General features: G+C 45.0%; 1 protein-coding gene across 2 annotated transcripts in view; it reads left to right on the top strand.

Moving 5' to 3' along the window:
* The window catches only part of LOC135905790 (glutamate receptor ionotropic, kainate 2-like), a 352,682-nt gene that overhangs the window by 69,651 nt on the left and 261,486 nt on the right, over nucleotides 1-21,545 (top strand). For both annotated transcript variants that reach the window (XM_065436836.2, XM_065436835.2), the window contains exon 2: nucleotides 4,839-4,997. In XM_065436836.2, the coding sequence (XP_065292908.2) occupies nucleotides 4,839-4,997 (159 nt within the window). The remainder of the gene's footprint in view (nucleotides 1-4,838; nucleotides 4,998-21,545) is intronic.

The following is a 21,545-nucleotide window of genomic DNA, read 5'->3' as shown; positions in this document are numbered from 1 at the left end:
GAAAGAAAGGACACGTGATTTCACCGCGCGCCGCACCTGCGCAGTGGGGTAGCGTACCCGCGCTGGCCACCGTTGCTGCCGCCTGCGCCTAGTGTCGTCTGCCATCGATACAACGGCGCGACCGTTGTGGTGGAAAAACACCGGGTAGTGCGCCTGGGTAGCTGCCGGGGTGTGTAAGAACCGGATTGTGCATTGCATACGTTGACCATTTCCTCAGTTGCAACTCCAACAAAGACGGAAAAGTGGGACAACCGCACACTGTGCGCACGGCCGAAGAAGAAGCCAAATATGAGGAAGGGTGTCGACAGCGTAGGCGCGAGTGTAACCAACGACAACGTGTCCGTGCGAAAGCGGAGAATGCGCAAGTGACGTTTCCCCCGCAGAATGTCAGCTAGAGCAAATGCGAGTGTCTAATCGGTCGGCGTCGAGTGCAAACTACCGATGAAGATCGCGCACTGGAGGCCGCTCGTAAGCGTCAAGCTAGGTCGTTCCAGTCTGCGCCCTAGCGACGGAAGGGTGAGCTGCCAACCCCTTCGAGTTCCACCGGGGCGAAGCGAAAATTCAAGACAATATTTCCGGACGCGGAATTTGACCATAGTTGCTCGGTCTGCGATCAACAGCTTCGCTGGCTAATCCACCACCATATGAACGGCTCGTCCCGAAAAAAAATTTTTTTCATTTTACTGACGTTATAACCAGCTGAGATATTCCCCGTACGAGATCATGCATACGGCTCATTCATACAGGTGCGTCAGGTGAACAGATTCGCTGTAAAAACTGTGGTTGACGAGGGTTACAATAAAGCGGGCACTGCATAAAAAATGCTCTTCTTAAGGTGGCGGTATGTTTGCGCGTAATTCTTCGTTGCTGTGGTTAGGAAAACGGCGTCCGTATCCCAATGGAAGGCGTACGTGACGATCTCGATGACAATCCTTAAACATGACGCATACCTACACAGAGGATGCGCCGTGAATGATGGTGGCAAACGGCAATGTAAGTGCCAACAGTGACATCGCAGCAACAGCGCCAAGTGGTTTACACAGTAGAAAGCATTCACGGTGAAGTGCCCTGTACAGGGTGATGTATTAAAGGTTTTCCGAAAATTTAAAAAAAAAATCACCTGCTCGGAAAACATCGTGGTAGTCCTGGAACTGGATCATTGACAGAGACGGAAAATACTTGCATGAGACGTTGAAACGCATATTTAATGGGCTAATTAAAAAATATATGTAAATGTACTTCTTAATTAGTTACTTTACAGCGCATATTGCAACTTACGCATTCTTGCCGGTGAGGCTGAAAGGTGTGTCTACTTGTACTGAATTTACCCAATTACACAAGTCTGCAGATATGTGCCATCAAAGTCGCCTTAAAAAAAAAAAAGAAGCACCGGCGATTACGCTACTTCCTAATGTTAATTTTGAGCGCAGCTGTTTAGGTGTGTTGATCTCACGATATATTGTGGCAAATACTTTGATTTTGAGCGACAGGGTCCTTTCGGCGACGGCGCTGAGCCTCTGCTCGGACAGCCAGTTTAGCAGCTGCGGCAGACGAAGCACTTCCACTGGTTACGTCGTTCATTGCTCACAAAGGACTGGCTGACGCTATCCTGTATTGCGATTATATTGTCCCGTGGTAGTCGCAGTGAACAACGACAGAGTTTCGCAACCGTGAGTAACAAATTCAACTCTTTATTGTGTGAACTTGTGCAGCGCATGACAAGTAACACTCAAGCACAACGATAGCGGCGAGCAGAGTGGGCGATCGTCGGAAACCTGATCTGCCGTCAAGCACGTCGGCTTTTACACATGACTCGTCGAAGGTACCAGCGTATTCGCTGGTGCCCCCGTGGCTTCCAGAAATTACTACAGAATTCACGTCGCGCATATATACAGTCAGATTACAAAAATGGCAAACCATGACAATTGAAACAAAGGCGAACGCTACCAAACCAAGCAAACCAAACACGCGATAGCTGACAATAGCTGACGCGAGCACGTCACTGAAGGGGCCGCTCTCATTGGTCTCTGCAGTTCGTGGCTCACGTCTTTCACCTCGCGCTCCGCGTTCGCCCTATCATCTTTCGCTGTGCTCATTCGTTCGGTTTCGCCGCCGACGCCGACGTTCGCCGCAGGAACGGTGCCTAAGAAGTGCGCTGTGTAATGCACCGTAATTCCACTTACCTTATTTTAAAAAAACGCTCTTTTATGCATGGAAGCACCAACGTAACTGTAACGACTGCGTATTTCGTCCCACACATTGGGAAATATCTCAATGCTGGTGTCATTTCATGTCTATGCTCCATGCAAATTTTGCAGAGGCTACAAACGTAATTTGCAGTGTATGCCATAAAGTAAATAATTAAATGGATAATACGTTATATTTGTTAGTTAAGTGTATAATTCGATTTCTCGGACTAATAATGTCCGACTCTTCAAATAATCCAGCTCAGAGACAGCAATTATGCTGCCACGGGCGATTTCATAAATCTCCTGGAAATCTTACAAAATGATAACCCCGGGCGGTACCACTAAATATACTGAAAATGTACAGAGAAAATGACATCTCTCAAATCTCGTACGTGGCACTGCGTCATCTTGCTCAAGACATAAGCTTTAGTAGAAATTAACCGGACGCTCTTCCGGTTGACCTCCCTGTCTTTCCTTTCCTTGCTTTCTCTTCTCTTGACCCCAGAGCCTACTTAAAGGATATTCGAAACGAGTGGTCCAGCCGCAGAATCACGAAACCTTTAACACAACAACTGCCTGTTCATCTGTGAACTAGTCATTCATTCACACAAACACTTCATTTGAGAAATAGAGTGAGCAGACTACAAATTTGAAAGTCATCTCAAATTGCACGCTGTGGTCATGTCATGTAGGTACATTGTTACACATTTTGTGTGTTTCCTCCTATTGACCCATGGAAACTAAGAATTGTGCCAGTTCTATGGAAAACAAAGAAAAATGAATATGATGCACCGAGATTATGTGAAACAAATCCATTTAAGTAGTAAAACGGTGGCCACTCACGAAAAAAAAAATCATAACCCATTAGCCAAACAACTGGAAATAAAGATTCTATAAAGTAATAACAAAACGTTGTTTTTATTCATTGAAGTGCAAAAGTAACTGGAACGCCAATGCATTTCACCGCACTGTTCGGGAATTAATACCTCGAAACTGGCGTCACCAAGAGAATTTGTTCCTAGTGGATCTGCTTTGCAACTCCCCGGCTAGAATTTATAAATGGCAACATATGCTGGAAGGTAATTAGCTAAACCTAATTAGTGAATATTTGTTTGTTGGTCAGTTATGCTTCTCAATTTTTTTTTTGTGCAAGTGTTGTCCATCTCTTCGAGTAGACTAGCTCATGGTCTAGAATTGTGCTACATATTACAGGCAATTTTTAAACATTTTTATAACGTTCGCCGAAACAACTATGTATAACAGGAGCTAGGCTTAAACACCTCTTATTTCTAAGTTGCAATAAGTTATACCTGCTTTCCTTTGATGGCTTTTTACGTCTGAAATTTGCGTGTAACACGAGCGAATGCTTTTCACGAAAATGTCAGGTGACGTTAGTGAGCTTCCGTCTTGGAGATCCCCTCCCAAATGTTTAACTTCATACACCTAGCTTATCTACTACTAACCTCTCTTCTTTTTGTAAGGAACCGGAATATATTGACTCTTTTTTTCTCGCCACCGCTTCTCCTGCCTCCGCAGAATGTCTCTTAGACTTCTGTCTGGTAAACTGTGCTTAGTGCTCAGGGCACCAATCATAACATCCTTTGGTCCCTGTCCACTAAGCCCAAGCCACGCGTCTGTTATTTCTGCTCTGCCTAGGATTATTGAAGCGTCCTAAAGTTTGCGCAGTTAGGGCACTGACCATGCTGTATTTTATTCTTTTTCATAGGTTTACGAATGAGCGCTCTCAAAAACATTGTTATGCGTTTAGTTGCCTATTGCTTTGCTTTGATTTCTTTGCTTTTTTTTACCCAATTTTTGGTACTGGTTTTATTACCTGCAGTGCGGACTACGGAGAAAATCCTGTATTCCACATAATTTCCCTTACGCTTCATATAGGATTATTGGATGTGGGAGTCACGAGGCATAATAATTTTTTTCAATAGCAATCTCCATCCCACATATAAGTGACATAAGACGGTTTTCTTCACAGAGCAAGAATGCTACTGTTGCAGTAACTTAGTTCAAAACCGAAGTTATCACTAATTTCTGCTGTATTTTTATGAAAAGTTGGTTGATTTTAGAAAAGCAAATAAAACATTTGTTTGGTTCGGTCCTTTGTGCGCATCCGAGAGAGAGAGATAGCAAAGAGAGGAAAGGCAGGGAGGTCAACCAGACAAGCATCTGGTTTGCTACCCTACGCTGGGGGAAGGGAAAGGGAGAAAAGAAAGAGGAAGGCGCATCCGAATTTTAAAAGAACCCAGCATCTTCTTGCTCTTAGGAGAAAATGACTATAAGACGACTCCAACGTGACTATCCCGGTTCAATCGATGTGTGACCTGTAATGCGAACACGTTTAATATTATACTGAATATTTAAAGCAACGCATCTATCTAAATATATATACATATATATACATATATATATATATATATATATATATATATATATATATATATATATATATATATATATATATATATATATATATATATATATATTCTGATGGTTTCCTTGTCTCTCGTCTTACGCGTGTCAATCATTTAGTTGTGCGGTCTCAGGGAACCCACAAGTAATGCTTTGTGCTTTGTAAGTGACCCATTTTGTGTAACCACAAAACCATGCACAAATACCGCAACTATCGCTTCGCAGGAGGCCTCTTCGACGCCGCACTATCGGAAGACGACCAGCGAGCTTTCACGTATGCCGTGGAACGTGTCAACCTCAACAACGATGTGCTGCCCAGGACTACGTTGCTTCCTCTATTGGAAACACTCAAGCCGAGAGACAGTTTTCATGCATCGAAAGCCGGTAAGCACGGGACACAACCGATGTAGGTAGCACTTTGTAAAAAATTATCGAAAGCGGTTCAGCAAAGCATGTCGTTATAGTCAGTATATCTGCGAGGAAATTATTCGCCGCCCTGTCGGCACAAGTCTCCTTGCCCAAAGATTTGCTCCTTTTTCGATCGTGGCAGTTGATTCTTTCAAGCATGCATCTTGTGGCGAGCCTGTCTTCTTTGAAGTGTAAACAGAACTGTAAAACTAGATTGGCGCTTGCATGCTACTGTATTTGTAAGTGCTTTTTTTAAATATGTACAACAGAACAAAGCAGCAGCTCTTTTCAGGAATTTATCTAGATATCGGCCATACTAACCCACTGCTAAAGAAAAGAAAGAAAGAAAGAAAGAAACAGAAGCGTGCCACGCAGATACCTTCCCACTTATAACAAATAGTCTAACTTTCATAAACTTTCACCCTTTTCGCTCAACATTAAGCTTCGCGGAGGTCGACAACAGCCTGCTGTGCAACGACAGTCCCCTATATCCGCGAGGAAGTTTGCGCCGAGGTCTATTGCATATTAAACTTCGTGGAAAGCTGGGCCGTGATCTGACAGTCAAGAAGGTATAAAATACGTTTCAATGCCCACTTCCCGCTTCCAGAACTCGCATTCAGTGACTACACAGATCCTGCAAATTGTTAACCTGGACTGATTACCTTTATTCTACCTTTAGATTTAGATTACCTTTAGCAACTACACCGACGCTCGAGCCGTTGGCGCAGCCGTTGTCGTCAGCGCCACGGCGTCTGCGCACGTGCGCGGTCCGTGCTTGAGAGGTCAGGACATATGGGTTAGAAGGCACTCAGTGACCCTCGCAACAGTGCATTGCTAAAGGGAAGAGGACAAGTGAATGCATCGTCACACTAAATTATATGATCTGTGCCGGACCCAGGCGGCGTTCCGGTGTCCACTGCCGGCCCGAGTATTGTGCACATGCGTATTAGCGTTCCTATTGATACCACACCGCGGTGCATACCATTGCCTGAGCGCAACGGACAGTAACCCTCAAGGAAAACACACGTCAAGATAAGTAAACGTAATCTTTTTTTTCCATTTTTTTCTTTTCTTTCTTTTTGTGGGCGCTGACAGACACCGACCCATCTCGGTCAGTTTTATCTCGGCCACCATTACGCCAGCCTACAAAATATTTCGTTTCCAAATAAACGTTCTCACAGAGTGATGAGATGTTCACAATGAGCCCACAGATTTTGTGGATGGAGCCACTGAGGCGCTTGTGTGCACAAAACGTGCGGCATTTGGGGTAAATTATGCAGGATTGCCGATTCAGGGCCGCACGGACTGAAATGTAATTTGCATGTCTAGCAAATACAGCTGCCCGGAAGACGGCGGAAACAGAACTCAATTTAGCGTTACCCCACATGGCATGGACAACCTCCATTGTGAAAATTTTGGCTCACGACTAACTTGTTCCTTGTTGTCCTTTGTTCGCCGACTGGGGATTAAAAACAGAAAGGACTTTGTTATGCCGTAAACATTGCATTTCGTTCTGGGAACGCTGTCCATTTTTTTTTTCAGGTCATCTCGCTGGAAAGGCGGAATGGCAATATCGTGCACAATAATTTGTTGCGCGCTATCATGCGCAACAATATTCTTCACCTTTAATAAAACGCAGGAGAAGACAGTACGTTTTCATATTAGGCTATTTGTGAGCGCACAGCGAACTTTTCCGAAATGGTGCTCATTGCGTGTCTTCTTTATGGCAATAGCAACCATTTAGACACTCCAGCCAAATCTTTCCCGTCGCCGTCATGTTTCGAAAAACTGCAAGTCCGAAGACTCTGGTACCCTATGCTGCGCTTAAGACGAAGAGAGTTCTAGGATGAGCCGAGAACGATGGTGTACACGGTTTCATGCACTCTGTCTTCCCGAGCGCGAAACGGAAAAGGTCATATGGCCAAGCGTGCTAGGGGAGTAGAGTAAGCATTTCCTCTTCTTGCATGGTCATGGCAGCGCGTGGCTGTACACGTGGCCGAGCGCGTATATACACGGTCTGACCGCCGTTAACTTAGTAGTGATCTGGCGCGGGTGCAAGGACTAGGGTTAGACGAGATGGCTCGTGGTAGTACGCGAACGTTCTTCCTGCGCGCCTGGTATTGTATGTTTCGTAACGTCAACTTTTGCAGGCGCGGGTGACCCACTGACTCGAGAGAAACGACGAAGTGTTCGCTCCACGCTGCCGGCGCTCTCCATTACTCCAGCGTCGTGACAATGAGTGCTTGAGATTATCGAGCGAGATCTGTTCAGGTTCGCCTCACTGCGCTAGACACCATGCCTGTTCATTGCATTAAGCAGCGAATATATACTGCAATTTATATGACCGATATGACTACAAACGTCCCCGTCTACGAAGCAACGTGTGGTTGTCTAATACGTGGCGATCTATATCAGTATTTAGCCTCTCGGGCAAGGCTGCGTCTTTACATTCTTCTTTCCTTTTTCGAGATTTTCAAATGTAAGGGTTATTAAGTGCATTTGTTGCATTCAAGTAAAGTGAAGCTTGTTGGCATTACACAGAATGCACGGACGTCGAATGATCTTCACGAAAGGGATGCGAGGGATCATGAGACGTTGGGAAATCTCGTTGAGCGGAATGAGCTGCTGAGGCCGTTTCGTGTAGCTGATCCCGTAGCAGCGCTGCAGACGTAAAATTTCACCGAATTTCACCGAAGATTTTCACATAAAGAAGGTTTCACATAAGACGATCGAGGAACGCTTTTAAACATAGGCACTGTGGGCGATAGAAACTAACTGTTAAGCAGCAGAAAAAAAGTACAGTCTATCGCACAGGCTATGCACACCGCCGAGCTCGCCCTCAATAAAATGGTTTGCAAGCTAGCGGTTGGCGGAAGTGTATGACTGCGATTGAACTGCGTGTTTCGGCTGCATGGCTTACGTTGGCTTCACGTTTTTCTATAAGTCAAACTTCATTTCATTGCTGGTCTAGTCAAACTTTTCGGCCAATCGAACCAGCGTTTGGCTTCAAGCGGAGTTTCATCTTCTTGTACTTTGCTCTTAATCTTCTGTACCAGTTCTTGTGCCACACCACCTATGCCTCGTCATCGCGGTGACGAGGAAGGAGTGCTTTCCCGCATTCCTCAGGGAAGTTAATTGACGCCTGCAAAAATGTATAGCATCCATGCAAAAAATAAATAAGTAAGAAGACGGGAGAGGCATTCCAGCCAGCGCCCAGCGCCAATGACTTTATCCAGCAACTCCCTTCCTGAAGCGAAGGAATGCGATAAGGATGACGCCACCACCAAGGCCGTCTTGCTAAGTACGAAAATAGACGTGTCGGACTGCGGTGTCAGGGCATTTAGGCAGACACCATCCTATTGTTGGCGAAAAAAAAAACGGCACCCGTCGGTTTCGTGGGCTCTGCCAGCTACTTTACAGCTATGTGCTAACTACGTGCTACTTGTAAATATTATGTAAATACATATGCATAATTCTTCTTCACTTTGGCTGACTCCAAGATTCAATCTTTCTTCTTCTTTCACATGCTAACATTCGTGTCTACCCAGAGATTCGAAAACTTGAATCTCAACAATGGTGGCAGCTTTGCGATTCGCCAAAACGAAGTCTCGACAGGGATGGCTGCGGTGAAATTTCAAGGTTCGTACACCCACGTTTTGTGGCAGCTGTGGGATTGTAGATGTAGATCGCAACACCCTCCTTGAACTTCCATAGAGAGTCCATCTGTGCGAAGCAACCTAATGCATGTCATTTATCAATTCTTACAATGAGTCGAATGGAGGCCTATGAATTGCTTATAAGCCCACCGAACCAACATCACAATATGATTGTGATATTATCCTGCTCCAACCATGTCTTGATACTTTTGCACACATCACATATCCATAAAATGTAATTTATACATATATAAGAAATGCAGATATAACGCTATACATATATCACATTAATGGCCAGAACAGGACCTTTCTCAACAAAAACGCATTAATCAATTAGTATATAGTATTTTTATACGTACACCCAACCAACAAAATTTGCACGCTACGGCATCTCAGAAAACTTTGAATCTCCGAGCAGCTTGTAGGAATAGCTAGTAAACCGTACATCGCAGTGTTGTGTGCATACACTATAGTAGTGGCTGGATAGGCAAATACAAGGCTGCTTTATGAAGTTCCGGATATGTTCAGATTTGTCTAAGTTCCGCGGTCCGTAAATTTTTTTTGGTCGACTTCATATTTCATGTACGTGTGTGCAGCGTCTATTCTGCGCGCACACACACACACATACACACACACGCACACGCACACACACACACACACATACGCATGCACGCACACGCACGCACGCACACGCACGAACACACACACACACGCACGCACGCACGCACACTTTCCCCTTAATTCTGGCCTAATTTTCGCCACTGCTTTCGAAATGAAACGAATTTGCTTTCTTCAATCTGCATTCGGAATGTTCTCCCAGCACGAAATAATTTCCCGAGTGCGTCCGGAATTTTGTGCGTACTACGGAATAGTAACATTAATTTCTTCAAAGTAAAGGCTGAAATCGAGCGTTCTTGCAGCCCAACGCAGATGAAGGGTTTGACTCCAGGTTTCAAGAGAAAGGCCCAGCAAGATCAGGCTGTCTGAAGACATAACGCATTCCTTACTTAATAAAAAAACTAAATGTAAACGGCACAGATCGCTAACTATTGAGGTGGCAAGATGTGAAAAATGGCCTATAATTTTTTATGGCTCTATCTCATCATTCTGCACAAGTGTGTACCGAATGAAAATGTTCCTCCAAAGACTAAGCGAGCGGGATAGAGTAGTTCGATGATACTGGAATGATAGGTCAATATGATGGGAGGTAATGATAGGTCAATGATACCCAATATTATTTGCATTTGTGATGTTTTCACAGATGTTTTATTTCGACGGCAGTTACAGTTGGCACTCAAGGCGCGTTTTCCCATCGCTGTCGCCAGGATGTTTTGTATAAAGTCCAAGGGCCATAACACCATCGCCTCGCGACGGAAAAGCGTGCGAGGGAAAGCGTGAGAGGGTGAGCTGACGATCGCGGCTCCACCTCGAGAGCGCAAGGCAGGAAAGCTAGGAGGACGCGCACCGTCTTCAGTTGTGCGCTAGGGTCCCAGGGGAGGAGAGGCGGGGGAGGGGGCGTTGTACTTCGGACGTAACACTCTGCGCCCCCGTGCGGACGCACCGGCTTAACTTTAAAAGCGATCTGCTTTGGCGCCAGAGTGTAGGCGGAAAGAGTGCTCGCACGTTTGCGTGTACCGTGTTCTCGGCGCTCAGTATGCGTTCAAGCGATACACAGCAAGAAGGACACTTTGCTCTCTGCTGCAGCCGCGCTTCCTCACGCCAACGTTTTGACAGCGGGTGTCCGCAGTCATCGAATGTCACCTGTGCACGTTCGCCTGTGCGCGCTGACACCATGCTTGTTAATTTAGTTCGTAAGCGGGTGTTTAGACGTTTATACGACCGATAAAACTAATATCCTTACTTGTTATGGCTCTATACTAATTTGCTATCGCACTCGGTGATAAGCTTTGCAGGCGAAAGTGCGACTTCTTTTCTTAAGTCAACGATATTGTTGTACTAACTGTTAATGGGTTAATAATGACTTTGGAATGTGCAGGGCCCCACTAAGTTGCATTGGAAGTAGACCAAAATTCAATCTGTCTTAGTCTTGCAGCATGCTCTCTCTGCGCCGAACTGCACTGCGAAGGCGTGTAGCCTGCAACCTGTCATAAAATGCGAAATAAAGAATGGAATAACCTCGTTTTCACGTTAACAGTATGCGATATTTCGAAACCGCGGAATGTGGGAGCAAGAAATAGAATTTTCATCATGAATATTCTTTTTCGGAATGCTGGGAGGCCATTGTTTGAGTTTTCCCGGGGCCGCTTCAAGCGTGGGAAATTCTTTGAAGCTGTCGTCCCTTTTCAATCGCAAAAGGAAATTTACGAGCACTTCTCGTTTTCAGTTCTTGCTTTTTCTGAAGGTGAAACACTCATACATGTTGTCTAAGAACTCAGAAACTCAGGTAAACAGGCCGAAAGAAGAGCTTTTTCATTCATTTCCGAGTAGCGTTGCCAAGAGCTTATAGCAGAGTGTGTGGGTGCTTCCTGGAATTTTCCCGTGAACCTAAGGAAAGGGCGAAGGAGCAGCCAACAGGGTACGTGTCTGTTATTTTCTACCGTCGTTTCTCTATATACAAGTAAAACATAACGATTTCTGAGGTAACTGGAGTTTCGCTTTCATCTACCAAAACAACAAAATGACAAATCCAACATAATTCTAGCCGCAGTACGCTTTCATTTCTCTTATTTATGGCATAAAGCATTCCATTTCACATCGTACAACTTCGCCTTTGATCCGCAGCTTGAATAACGGTTTCTCGAAAGCGCAAAACGGCGGCAGTATATTTCTAGGCGCAAGACATGCTTTACGCAATAGATAAACACTGAGAAAGAAATAATAAAACTGTTTTGCTAAAGAAACCATGGCATGCAGAATGGCTTTTTTTGCATAGGTTTATCTATTTGCGCTGGAAATGCCGAACTGATAACATGCAAGGTGCCAGCATTTTTGTTAAGTAATTGATGGGTGTGTAGCAAAATGTTGTATATTGATTTATTTTTATTGCGACATCAATTTTACGCACACTTGAGGTGCTATCGCGACTTTTGCTTGGCCCGGCGCATGCCTTTACGCGCTGGCCATGGGCATTCGCAGCGAGCCCCTAAAGGGTTGTATGGTCTCAAGTGACGCGCTCTGCATTTGCCTGCAGAATCGACGATGCCAAGTGGACCCTTATTATGCTGCGTTGTGTCTGCCTCTTGCTCTCTGTGTATCGCCCTCGGAATTTTTGATGCGAAAGCATCAAATACCCCATTTACCGAAAAACCCGGCGTCTGTAGCAGCGAAACGGCACCTAAATTCCCATTCGCTGTGACGCCACGTCACGTGCGTTCCTCGACGCAGCAGAGCGGGGGAAACGGAACGCCTGCTGATGCGCTAGCGTTGCAACTGTTGCGTGAGGGAGAAAGCATCAGCGCGTCGTGACGTCATCAGAGCGCCTCAATGGGGTACATACGGTGACGCGACGCCTAGGTAGGGGCGAGACGGGTTGTCGTCGGCGAGACAGTCGTGACGATCGCGTGCGCGTGCCGCTATCTCGCTCTCGGAAGCTGGCGCACGGTCCGTGTAGCTCTAACTCACCCCCAATGGGCTTGGCTGCTGCGTGCGCCCTCCGGCCTTGCTGGCCGCCGCTGCTCCCTCGGTCTCTCGGCGCGCAGAACGTCGGTGGCATGTGACGTCCTTGATCTGTCAACAATATTGTCCGAATTATTTCGGTCTACAGCCAACATGCTAACGTAGAAACTGCACAAGCAAAAAAAAAAATACCCGAAACAATTTAATCCAATATCGCCATAACGTACCCCGCAGAAAAACTCGAAACACATTCCTGGCGGCGCGCAAAACTCGAAAGACCGAAAGGCATAAGCGCTGTGCGCACACTCATCAGCGTTCGTGCTGTGGAACTGTGTGCAAACCAGGCCATGGTGCACACGCTGGTCATAGCGGAACTCACAGCAAACGTCAAGCTAAATCTGGATATCCCTTTCATTTCGCGTTTACAAACGCCGACGATTTTCAATAGGTCTCATTTCGTGCACAATCGAGGTGTCAGGCCTTTAATGTCACCGCAGGTCTTCGCCATCCCGCCAGCATCACGATATGCTCTTCTTCTGCCCATTACGTTAATTGATCTTGCTGTTGAGTGCGGGAGCTGGCCGATCTTTAGGAGGACATACAGAAACGACGGTTTATTTACATTCTGTACAGGAATAGGCTGAAAGTAAAATAACAGTGAAAGTAATCGACGGACGACGTCAAATGGTACACTGCAGCCCGTGGCAAGAACAACGTCTCTCTTTATTCCGATGGCTCTCCGGCTTATAACCCCTTCAGCCCATAGGGGCCACGTAATTTTCATCCAGTCGTGGGGCTCGTGCAATTTATGTCATCTTCGGCCAATGGGGACACTCCATAGGCTCTATTCTCCAATGGCTGCCTCCGTCTGGCGTTGCCTCCTCGCCTGGTAGGCGCTCACTACGAGGGGACTAGTCGTCATTGAACAATGTTCCAGTGCTCCAAAGCAACTTTTCTCGAGACTAGGGTCAATGACCGTGCCGGCCTCCAGTAGCACTTTCTGGAAGCATCACACATGGGGGGCGGGAGGGATGACAAATGCTCCGCCCGCGGAACACGAGGATGGGATGGCCAACATGTCTGACGGGTGCGGTGTGCATGGTAGGCGCGAACCAGCGCGCCACAATCGGAATGGGACTGTTAGTGGTTGCGTTCATAGAATTTGATCGATGCTAGTTAATGGTCCGTGCTTAACTATGAGCTGCCCAGTAGAATCGGTCTCACGGGTCACGTCGCGCTATGATGACTCCCCATATGGTCAGAACCCCGCGTAGCTCCCCCAGCTCAAGCGCAGTGCTGAACCGTGCTATCGATTTAGATGCTTCGCCATCAGGTGAAGCTGCCAATAGTATTAAGTGAGTTATGTTATGTGCCGTGGTTTGCTTTTACATTAAAAGCATGCCTTTAGGCAAGCTTAGCAACTGTCAAAGTAGACAACTGCCAAAGATAGGCAAACAATTTATCTTCTTTTCAGTGAAATTTATCTTTCCCCACGGCAGTGAAGAGGTGTTCGCAACTAGCTCGTTCGAACAAGGTGGGGAAATTGTTGTTTTATAGAGCGTAATCGCGAAACTCAGGACATTATAGTTATCATTTTGATTAATCGCGTAGTAGACATATGGAACGTGCCTATCATTTTAGCGAAATTTCGTCCACAGCCACTGTCGAGTTAGTGTCCTCCTCTATTAGGAATTACTGCAGTACGCAAAGGCTTATGGGAAAGCGTGTTCAGTTCGGTTTCATTAAGTTTACACGCGAACATCTACGGCTACATTAAAAAACCTGCATTTAGCCACGCGAGCTGCATAGTGCGAAGACAACATGAAAAAAAAGGAACGAAAAGCTTCGAGTGCCAAGTTGAATGTGCGCTACCTAAGCAGTTGTAAATTTTCAATTCACGTACTTGATTGCACAACCGGTGCGTTATCAAAGGTGTAGGGCTCGGAAAGTACGTCTATATTATTGCTTGGTTCGCTTTTTGCGCTACTTGTGCAAGCGTATTGCCTCGAACCTCCAGCTTAACCAATATGTGTAGAATAGCTACATTTTCTCTCTGAGATGAGCCTCATATTATTTGTGTGGAAGAAAAAACTAGAAACATTCCCGCGCACTTGCGCCTATCTCAATTTGCTTTAACTAAAACCTGATCCTATGACTTGGAAGATTGGATGGATGCAACGCTCAAAAGAAAGCTGTTTTTTAACAATAGGGTGCAATAGAACATACAGTACAATGAAGAGCAAAATTACAGTGTGCTTCCTGCATACATTAAATTTAACATACAGGAAGAATGTTTAACCCATCAATCTCGCGTCTGGGAATCTCCCGAAGACGCCTTTCTTAAGAAAGACGCGCTTTCCATTGGCTCGGTTTGCTTTGCGAATGGGTTGGACACTACACTTCTAAAACTAACGCTCGAATATCATAGTCAGAACAGTGCGTGTATACCGATTTCAGAGCCCCCAGAAAAGTACTCGTCGCCACGGAACCCTTGATGGCTGACACGATGGTGGAAGTTGGCAAAACTATTTCATAACAAAAGCGCGGAACATTACCATATGTAAAATGGGCCTTCCGCGTGTTGTGTCTTCATGTTTCTCTTTGCAAAAAAGTCCTAACGAAAAATTGTAGATTTATGCTACCTTAGTTACCCGACTATAATGCGACCATGATTTTAACGCGAGGGTCAAGTTTCCAGTCAAGTCAAACGAGGAAAAAAGAAATAAATAAAAGAACCATCCGTAACGCGAGATAAATGGACGAGTGGTAGCTCTATTCATGAAATCACAATTCGCAAACAAATTTTCTCGGGCGATCCCTTTCCGAAAGGGTTTCACTTTCGCAAAATTTCACATCACTCAGCACTGACAGCGTCCCCGACAAGTGTTTTTGGCGCTGTGCCAAGCTCGCTATCGGTGTCAAGTATACTCTATATAGTTCCAAGAGTGCTGTGAGCTGTATACTTCGAGGGGTTCGGTGCCGGGACGAGCCGAGCCTCGTGAAAGCGAAACTACCTATGAAAGCGATCACTCGAGAATCGCATCATTCTCGAGCTTGTTTGAGAATGAGTACTTCTTAAGAGGCCGAAAAACCACTTCATTTCGGTACGCTACCAGGCCACTATGAATTCCACAGAGCCCTTCCGACCGGCCTCAGATTTAAAGAAGCCCTCCAGTTGGTCTTGGCATTCGTAAATCGTTGACTCGTTGACATCGAGCCGCCGAGACACAGCGGAGTTTTTCGTCCTCCCGTCCATCAAAAGTGGTTGTCTCTCAAAGCGTGCGTCAAACCGAATGAGCTTTGTTGCCATAACGCCACGAATAAACGGAGTCGAAGCGCGAAAGGCCCCATATGCTGCAGCACCGTAACCCTAACAGCAGTCACAAGCCCACTGAAAATAGGGTAAAATAATTATGGGGCATTACGTGCCAAAAGAACGATCTTATTATGAGGCGCACGCTGTAGTGGGGAACTCTGAAATAACTTGGATCACCGGGGGTTCCTTAACGTGCACCTAAATATATGTACCACGGGTGTTTTTGCATTTCGCCCCCATCGAAAGGTGGTCGCCGTGGCGGGGATAAGAAATTGGCATTGATTCGAAGAAAAATCAAGTTGTTACGTGGAGCAACTTGTTTATGGACTGGATCGAGATGTACATATTGCGGACACGATAAAAAGCGCGAGATTCAGGATATTTCTTTCAAAATGGTCAGTTATGAGGTGATTCTAATATAACGCTAGGGTCAAGTTCCAGCAACGAAATCATGAAAAAAAAGATCGCGCCAGAATTGAGTAAATACGGTAATTTGACATATGGTTTGTATGCAACTGCAAATGAACAAGTCTCAACTTGGGCGCTGTTCAGTTTGACAAACCGTAAACAGATTCAACCAACTTAAAACCGCTGCATCGCCGCACTGTCGAGCTCTTGTTCATTCCAAAAGTGTGTGCCCGGGACTGGTTAAATTTTCATCATTAAGATATACTATAGTTTCTTAATGAGGTAACAGAAGCTTAACATCACAGCTTTATGAACTTTTCCTGCATAAAAGTACCTAGTTATGTAGAGATTGCATGAATTTCTTAAAGGCACATTTGCGCAGTAAGTGTCGTGCTTAGTGAGCTACAGTGAAGAGTATAGGAAAGGGTTCAAAGGGAGGGGGGAGGTCTTTTCAGTTAATGTATTCTAGTAACTTGAAATTCTTGCGCCGCTACAACATACGGAATAGTTTTAAGCAACTACTTACTTCTAAGTATCAGTGTTCTTCTTTTGGCGCGTTTGACTTGGTGCTTTATTGTAAGGATCCTGCCAGGAAATTTTTTTCTTGTAAGAGCGCTGGCATACGGGCGGCATGTTCCATATATAAGTCGTCACCATAATACTAAGACTTGACTGAAACTTGTTCAAGTCGCCGTAATATTCAAGTTAGAAAGCAGAGCGGCTTATAGCTGAACGAAGTGTTTTATCTGATTCAGTGTATAAGCAGTCTCTGCGCAGAAGTGAGCAAAACACTTGAAGAGTTCAGAGAGATTCCTTAAGCAGTGCAAAACATTAAAGCCAGATGTCCTAAGCTTCCGTCTCGAACTTTTCCTATCTTTTTTTCAAGTTCTCCACATCAAGCTTTCCGCATTTAGGTGGGAGACAGCCGCGCTTTCCCAGACCTCTGTCTTCTGCATGAATGCGGAAAATTATATTTTTGCAACCATTTCCCAATGCGGAAGTTGCCGCCCATGGTGGCTTGCTAGCGTTTTTCTTGCGTCTGCTACGACTCCTTTTTGTGTTGTTCTCTGTGTTTTTTTGTTGTTTTCTGTGGTTTTGAGCGTGTGTGTGTGGGGGGGAGGGGGGTGCTCTTTATATCCTCCCGTACTGAATGACGTGCCCACAGATTTTAACCAACTCAAACTGCAATATAAGTCAACTAGAGCTTCAATATTTGCTTGTTGTCATTGCGTACGTGCCCAATAGGAAGATTTTAACAAAGGGGCTTTCACCGTAGTAAAGCATGGACCCTCTCAAGGAGCTGATGCTTTACTACAGTGTAAGTTCCTTTGCTCAAAACGTCTCATTAGACGCCTATGGTCATGTCTGGGTGATCGTAGCGCTTGGTATGTGTCTTCCTTTTTCTTCTTCTGTTACTGTGCCTTTTACAGCTACATTTAGTTCTTTGTCATGCAATGTAAGGTCTTCAATATAAGGTGCTGAAATATAAGGGCAAAGCCATTGCCAAAGTCACTGGAAGGAGAAAAATGCTAGAACCGTCGCAGCGTGGGCAAGCAACAGTGGAATGTTGCTAAAGTGGATAGAGTGGTTCCGTCGAGCAACAGAAGCAGAGCTGTGTCACTTCAATTACTGCCGTTTATATTTTCACCACACAGTGCAATTTTGCGTCCTTTCAATAAAAGATGAGATGCTAAGTCTAGTAAGTGCGCAAAGAAGTACTACAAGTAAACAGAATAACTAAATCGTCCGGTCAAATTGCACAATGCAAGGTGGGCAATAGAAAAGCCCCTTTAGTAGCCGTTCATTGATTCATTCAGTCTCCGATAACTTCAGAAGAGCGTACTGCAGTGTACTGCAGTGTACGCAGCACAGTGTAATGAATTTCTCAACAACCTGCTTAACCAACAATATTGCTCAAGTTTTGAGCATATTATTTGTCAGCATCCGACATGAGTTTTTCACTTATAAAAACCACTGACTCGGATACTCTCTTCTTACTCGTAGCTATACACAGCGAGTTGCGGAAGACACGATAAGTTCATCGTCTTTACTACAGCTGCTCCCTTGAAAAGTGAAATGATATTTGTTGCAGTAGGCCTTGTAAAATTCTTGTGAAAACCGCGTCCCACATATCTACATGGAATATAAGTTATATGCACGAGGAACATTGAAGCACACGCTTCCTCCCTTGATCCACTCCGTTTGATACCAGTGCCCGATACCAGTGCCCGATACCAGTGCCACGCAGACACTGTACACTCCTTAGAACTCAAGGGCTGCCAAGCATAAATCCTAAGCGTGGTTGTGATCAGTGATCTTCTTTCACTTGTTGCTCACAACGCTTGGCATACATCGACTTCGACAAGGATCAAAGCAGCCGATGCCGTCTCGCTGCAGTAAAACGAAAGGTATGCCTATTCATGTATACATCCTGAAAACATTCATATCTAAGTCACAGTGAACTAGGAAACATGAACCCTATATATTACACCAATGGACACGATATTAGGGTAGATTTTTATTGCAGCAGGCGATTTATTACACCACGCTATTGCGTACGCCTGAATGAGTGAACACTCACTGATCCATTCTTGAACTGGAGCTTCTTTGCTGAAAAGTAAACCTCTTTATGTCACGGAATACTAAAATCAGCATTTCTATGAACGGGCATGTGCACCGTTTTCCTTAGTTCTAAAATATGAGTTGTCAAACGGCACTTCCACTGTCATCAAATTCCATATGTTTCAAGCACGTGTCCCACATCATACCAGTTTTTCAAGAATTGCGTGCTTTATAGCAAGGCACGTTCGGTGGTTGTTTCATTCTTGTATTGTGAAAACCCTTTTCCCAGTCTCCCGCCAGTTACTCCACCAAAAATCTCAACGTGAGTAGTTCATTACACGCTTTTTAAGAATAGTAAGTCACACTTTTGCCATAAAAGCCAAGCAATGATAGGGATTGCAAATCATTAGGCAATCCGACGAAGGCTGGTACATTTATAGCCAATGTAAACTAAAATAAAAAAAGAAGAAGAAGAAGAAGGGAACCGTCATGTGCTCGCAGCATTGTCCACACAATGCGCCCCACAGGCGATCGAAATTAAGCAGTGGTGATATTAGAGCACATAGTATACATCGTCCGTTCGCTAACCTGCGAGCGGCGTGCTCTGTCCTCCTACGTCCCTCATCATTGATGACTGGGCACATCGATGGTCGCAGTCATAGAAGCGCCATAACCTTTGCCATTGTTTCCAAAAATAATGAGTGCGCTAGCTTGTGCGGGAACGCCTCAACGAAATATAAATGAGAATATCGATTTTGCGCAGATTCGTGATGCAACGGCAACACCAGCTGAAAAGCGCGCGGAAGGCCATGCGCCGGGGAAGCGGTGCCCAGAAGCTCGGAAAGCCGCGAGTGTTCGGCGTAGAGCTGTCGATTCCTCTTGACAGCGTCACTTGCGCCCGACACCGCCACGCTATTCTGAAAGACCGCCAGTAAAAGAAACAAGAGAATTCGGAAGCATGTTACACTCCTGCAACACGTGAAGGCGAAAGCCTGCTGCCGACGTGGTAATGCATTAAGTTACACGATCGGAGCGGTCAGACTTCTTGCAAGGCATAACGAGCCCCACTGTGAAGTAAACGTATATGATGATATTGCGCTTAGTGTAACACTGTCGAACGAGTGGGACAGGGCGCGGACGTACGTTGTCTGCCCCTCTTGTTCGTCTGTGTAACACTACGCGCAATATAATCATGAACGTCCACCAATTGCTGTTCATTCATTAATTGTTGCTCATTGCTTTATTAAATGGTAAACGTATGGCGCTGTAGGTGGACCTCCTCGACCACACATGCGAGCACCTAATGCAATACTTAGAGGTTCTTTCGTTCGTTATCTCTCTCCTTCCGTCTTTCTTTCTTGCTTGCTTTCTTTGCCATTTCGTTCACTCTTTTGTACGTTCTTTCGTTCTTTTTGTCGTTTCTTCTTTGCGTCCGTCTTTCGTTTTTTTTTCTTTCTTTCCTTCGTTGTTTCTTTCGTTTCTTCGTTCATATCCATTCATTGCATCTTTGCTTGCTTACGGGGGTAAGAATCTTTCCTGATGATGGTATTTATTGCATCATATTTTTTTTCATCGCTGGACTAGACGTCGCTTCCTTCCGGTATGAGCCATTGCAACGAGCCACTTGACGCTTTCGCCTTTAAAATAAAATCTACTCATTAACTCTGGTGACGTGACTAAGCGACAATCTAATTACATATGTGTGTTGTCTCGCTCTGTTCTCAGTTTTAGCCTAGATCAGCCGGGAGAACGAAGGAACAGTCACTCGAATAGCCAGTTGTCGCTCAAGTTCCGCTTATACTAATGCATATGGGTTTTCTACAGCTTCATTGTAGTCTGTGTGTTTCGCTTTTCTAACCCATCAAATGGACATATAACGGCCTATAGCTTTTCCTGCTGTTGCCCTCACGACCTGTCGCACCACTAGGAAAGCATTTTCTAGCTGCGAATTCTCCAAAGCGCGAATGAACAATGCTATGGAAATAAATTGCATGTTAAATGCTCTCAAGCCAATGCACCGAACAGTGCACCACGCATGTTCTTATCTTTGCAAGAATGCATTTCTGAAGCGAATACTCGCGCAAAGAGATTTTGACAAGTGTATTGCAAACTAGCTTGCATGCGCACAATACAATGAACAGTGATATATACACCCTGTAGCTTAAATAATTTGGGTGATATTTTGCAGGGTATTTTACAAAATGCTTCCTGTTTGTGCAGAGTGAGCACAAAGTAATTGTACTTTACGTTTTTCCCTAGTTGACTTTATATGCGACAAGACATACAGTTTCTTCCTGCTGTTTTGAGATGTTGAAACATTTAAAACGTCTATATCTGAATTTACATCTTCCTGCGCCGGCGGGAACCTTTGACGGGACACGGCACCGTAAGGTGACACGAATTTGCTATCGTCCTAGGCGATATCTACCTGAGTAGTTTTTAAACTGCACTAGCTTCGGGATAGTTCAAAACTTTTGGCTAGCTAGCCAGAAAGAACAGTCATTTTACAATGCCGATAATGCTATTCTCATTACTATATGAATTAAAACTATCTCCACAGTATGTAGGAAAGACCATGCCGACCCGTCAATGACGGACACACGTCTTCATTTTCGGAAAATAATGGGTTAAAAATTACAACTATTTATAGAGGACATTCGAAAGTGAATTTTCACATAGGCCACTGCGATTGCTGATAGCGCCCGCCTCGACCACAGGGCGCAATTAATTTTTTTGTCTGAATTTGGCTTAGCACGATTATACGTACTCGCGACAGTGCAACTAAAGTTGAGGTTTGTTCGGCAGGTCAGCGATCGTTTCTGTTAATTTTTATCTTTGATGTGGCAAATGACATGTTGGACCTGTCGGCTGTACATTAAAAGCGAGTGCAATGAAAAGAAACCGTATCATCTACTTCCACAGGGCGTTACAATCATGTTTGTGTGTGCGTAACGTCTGTAAAGCCTTCTTTTCCGTTCGACTGGCCATCGCCTTCCTGCCAAACGG

The sequence above is a fragment of the Dermacentor albipictus genome, chromosome 5 (genome assembly GCF_038994185.2).
Source record: "Dermacentor albipictus isolate Rhodes 1998 colony chromosome 5, USDA_Dalb.pri_finalv2, whole genome shotgun sequence".
Classification (NCBI taxonomy): Eukaryota; Metazoa; Arthropoda; class Arachnida; order Ixodida; family Ixodidae; genus Dermacentor; species Dermacentor albipictus.
The sequence above is the reverse complement of the archived record's forward strand: the minus strand, read 5'-3'. Positions and strand labels throughout refer to the sequence as shown.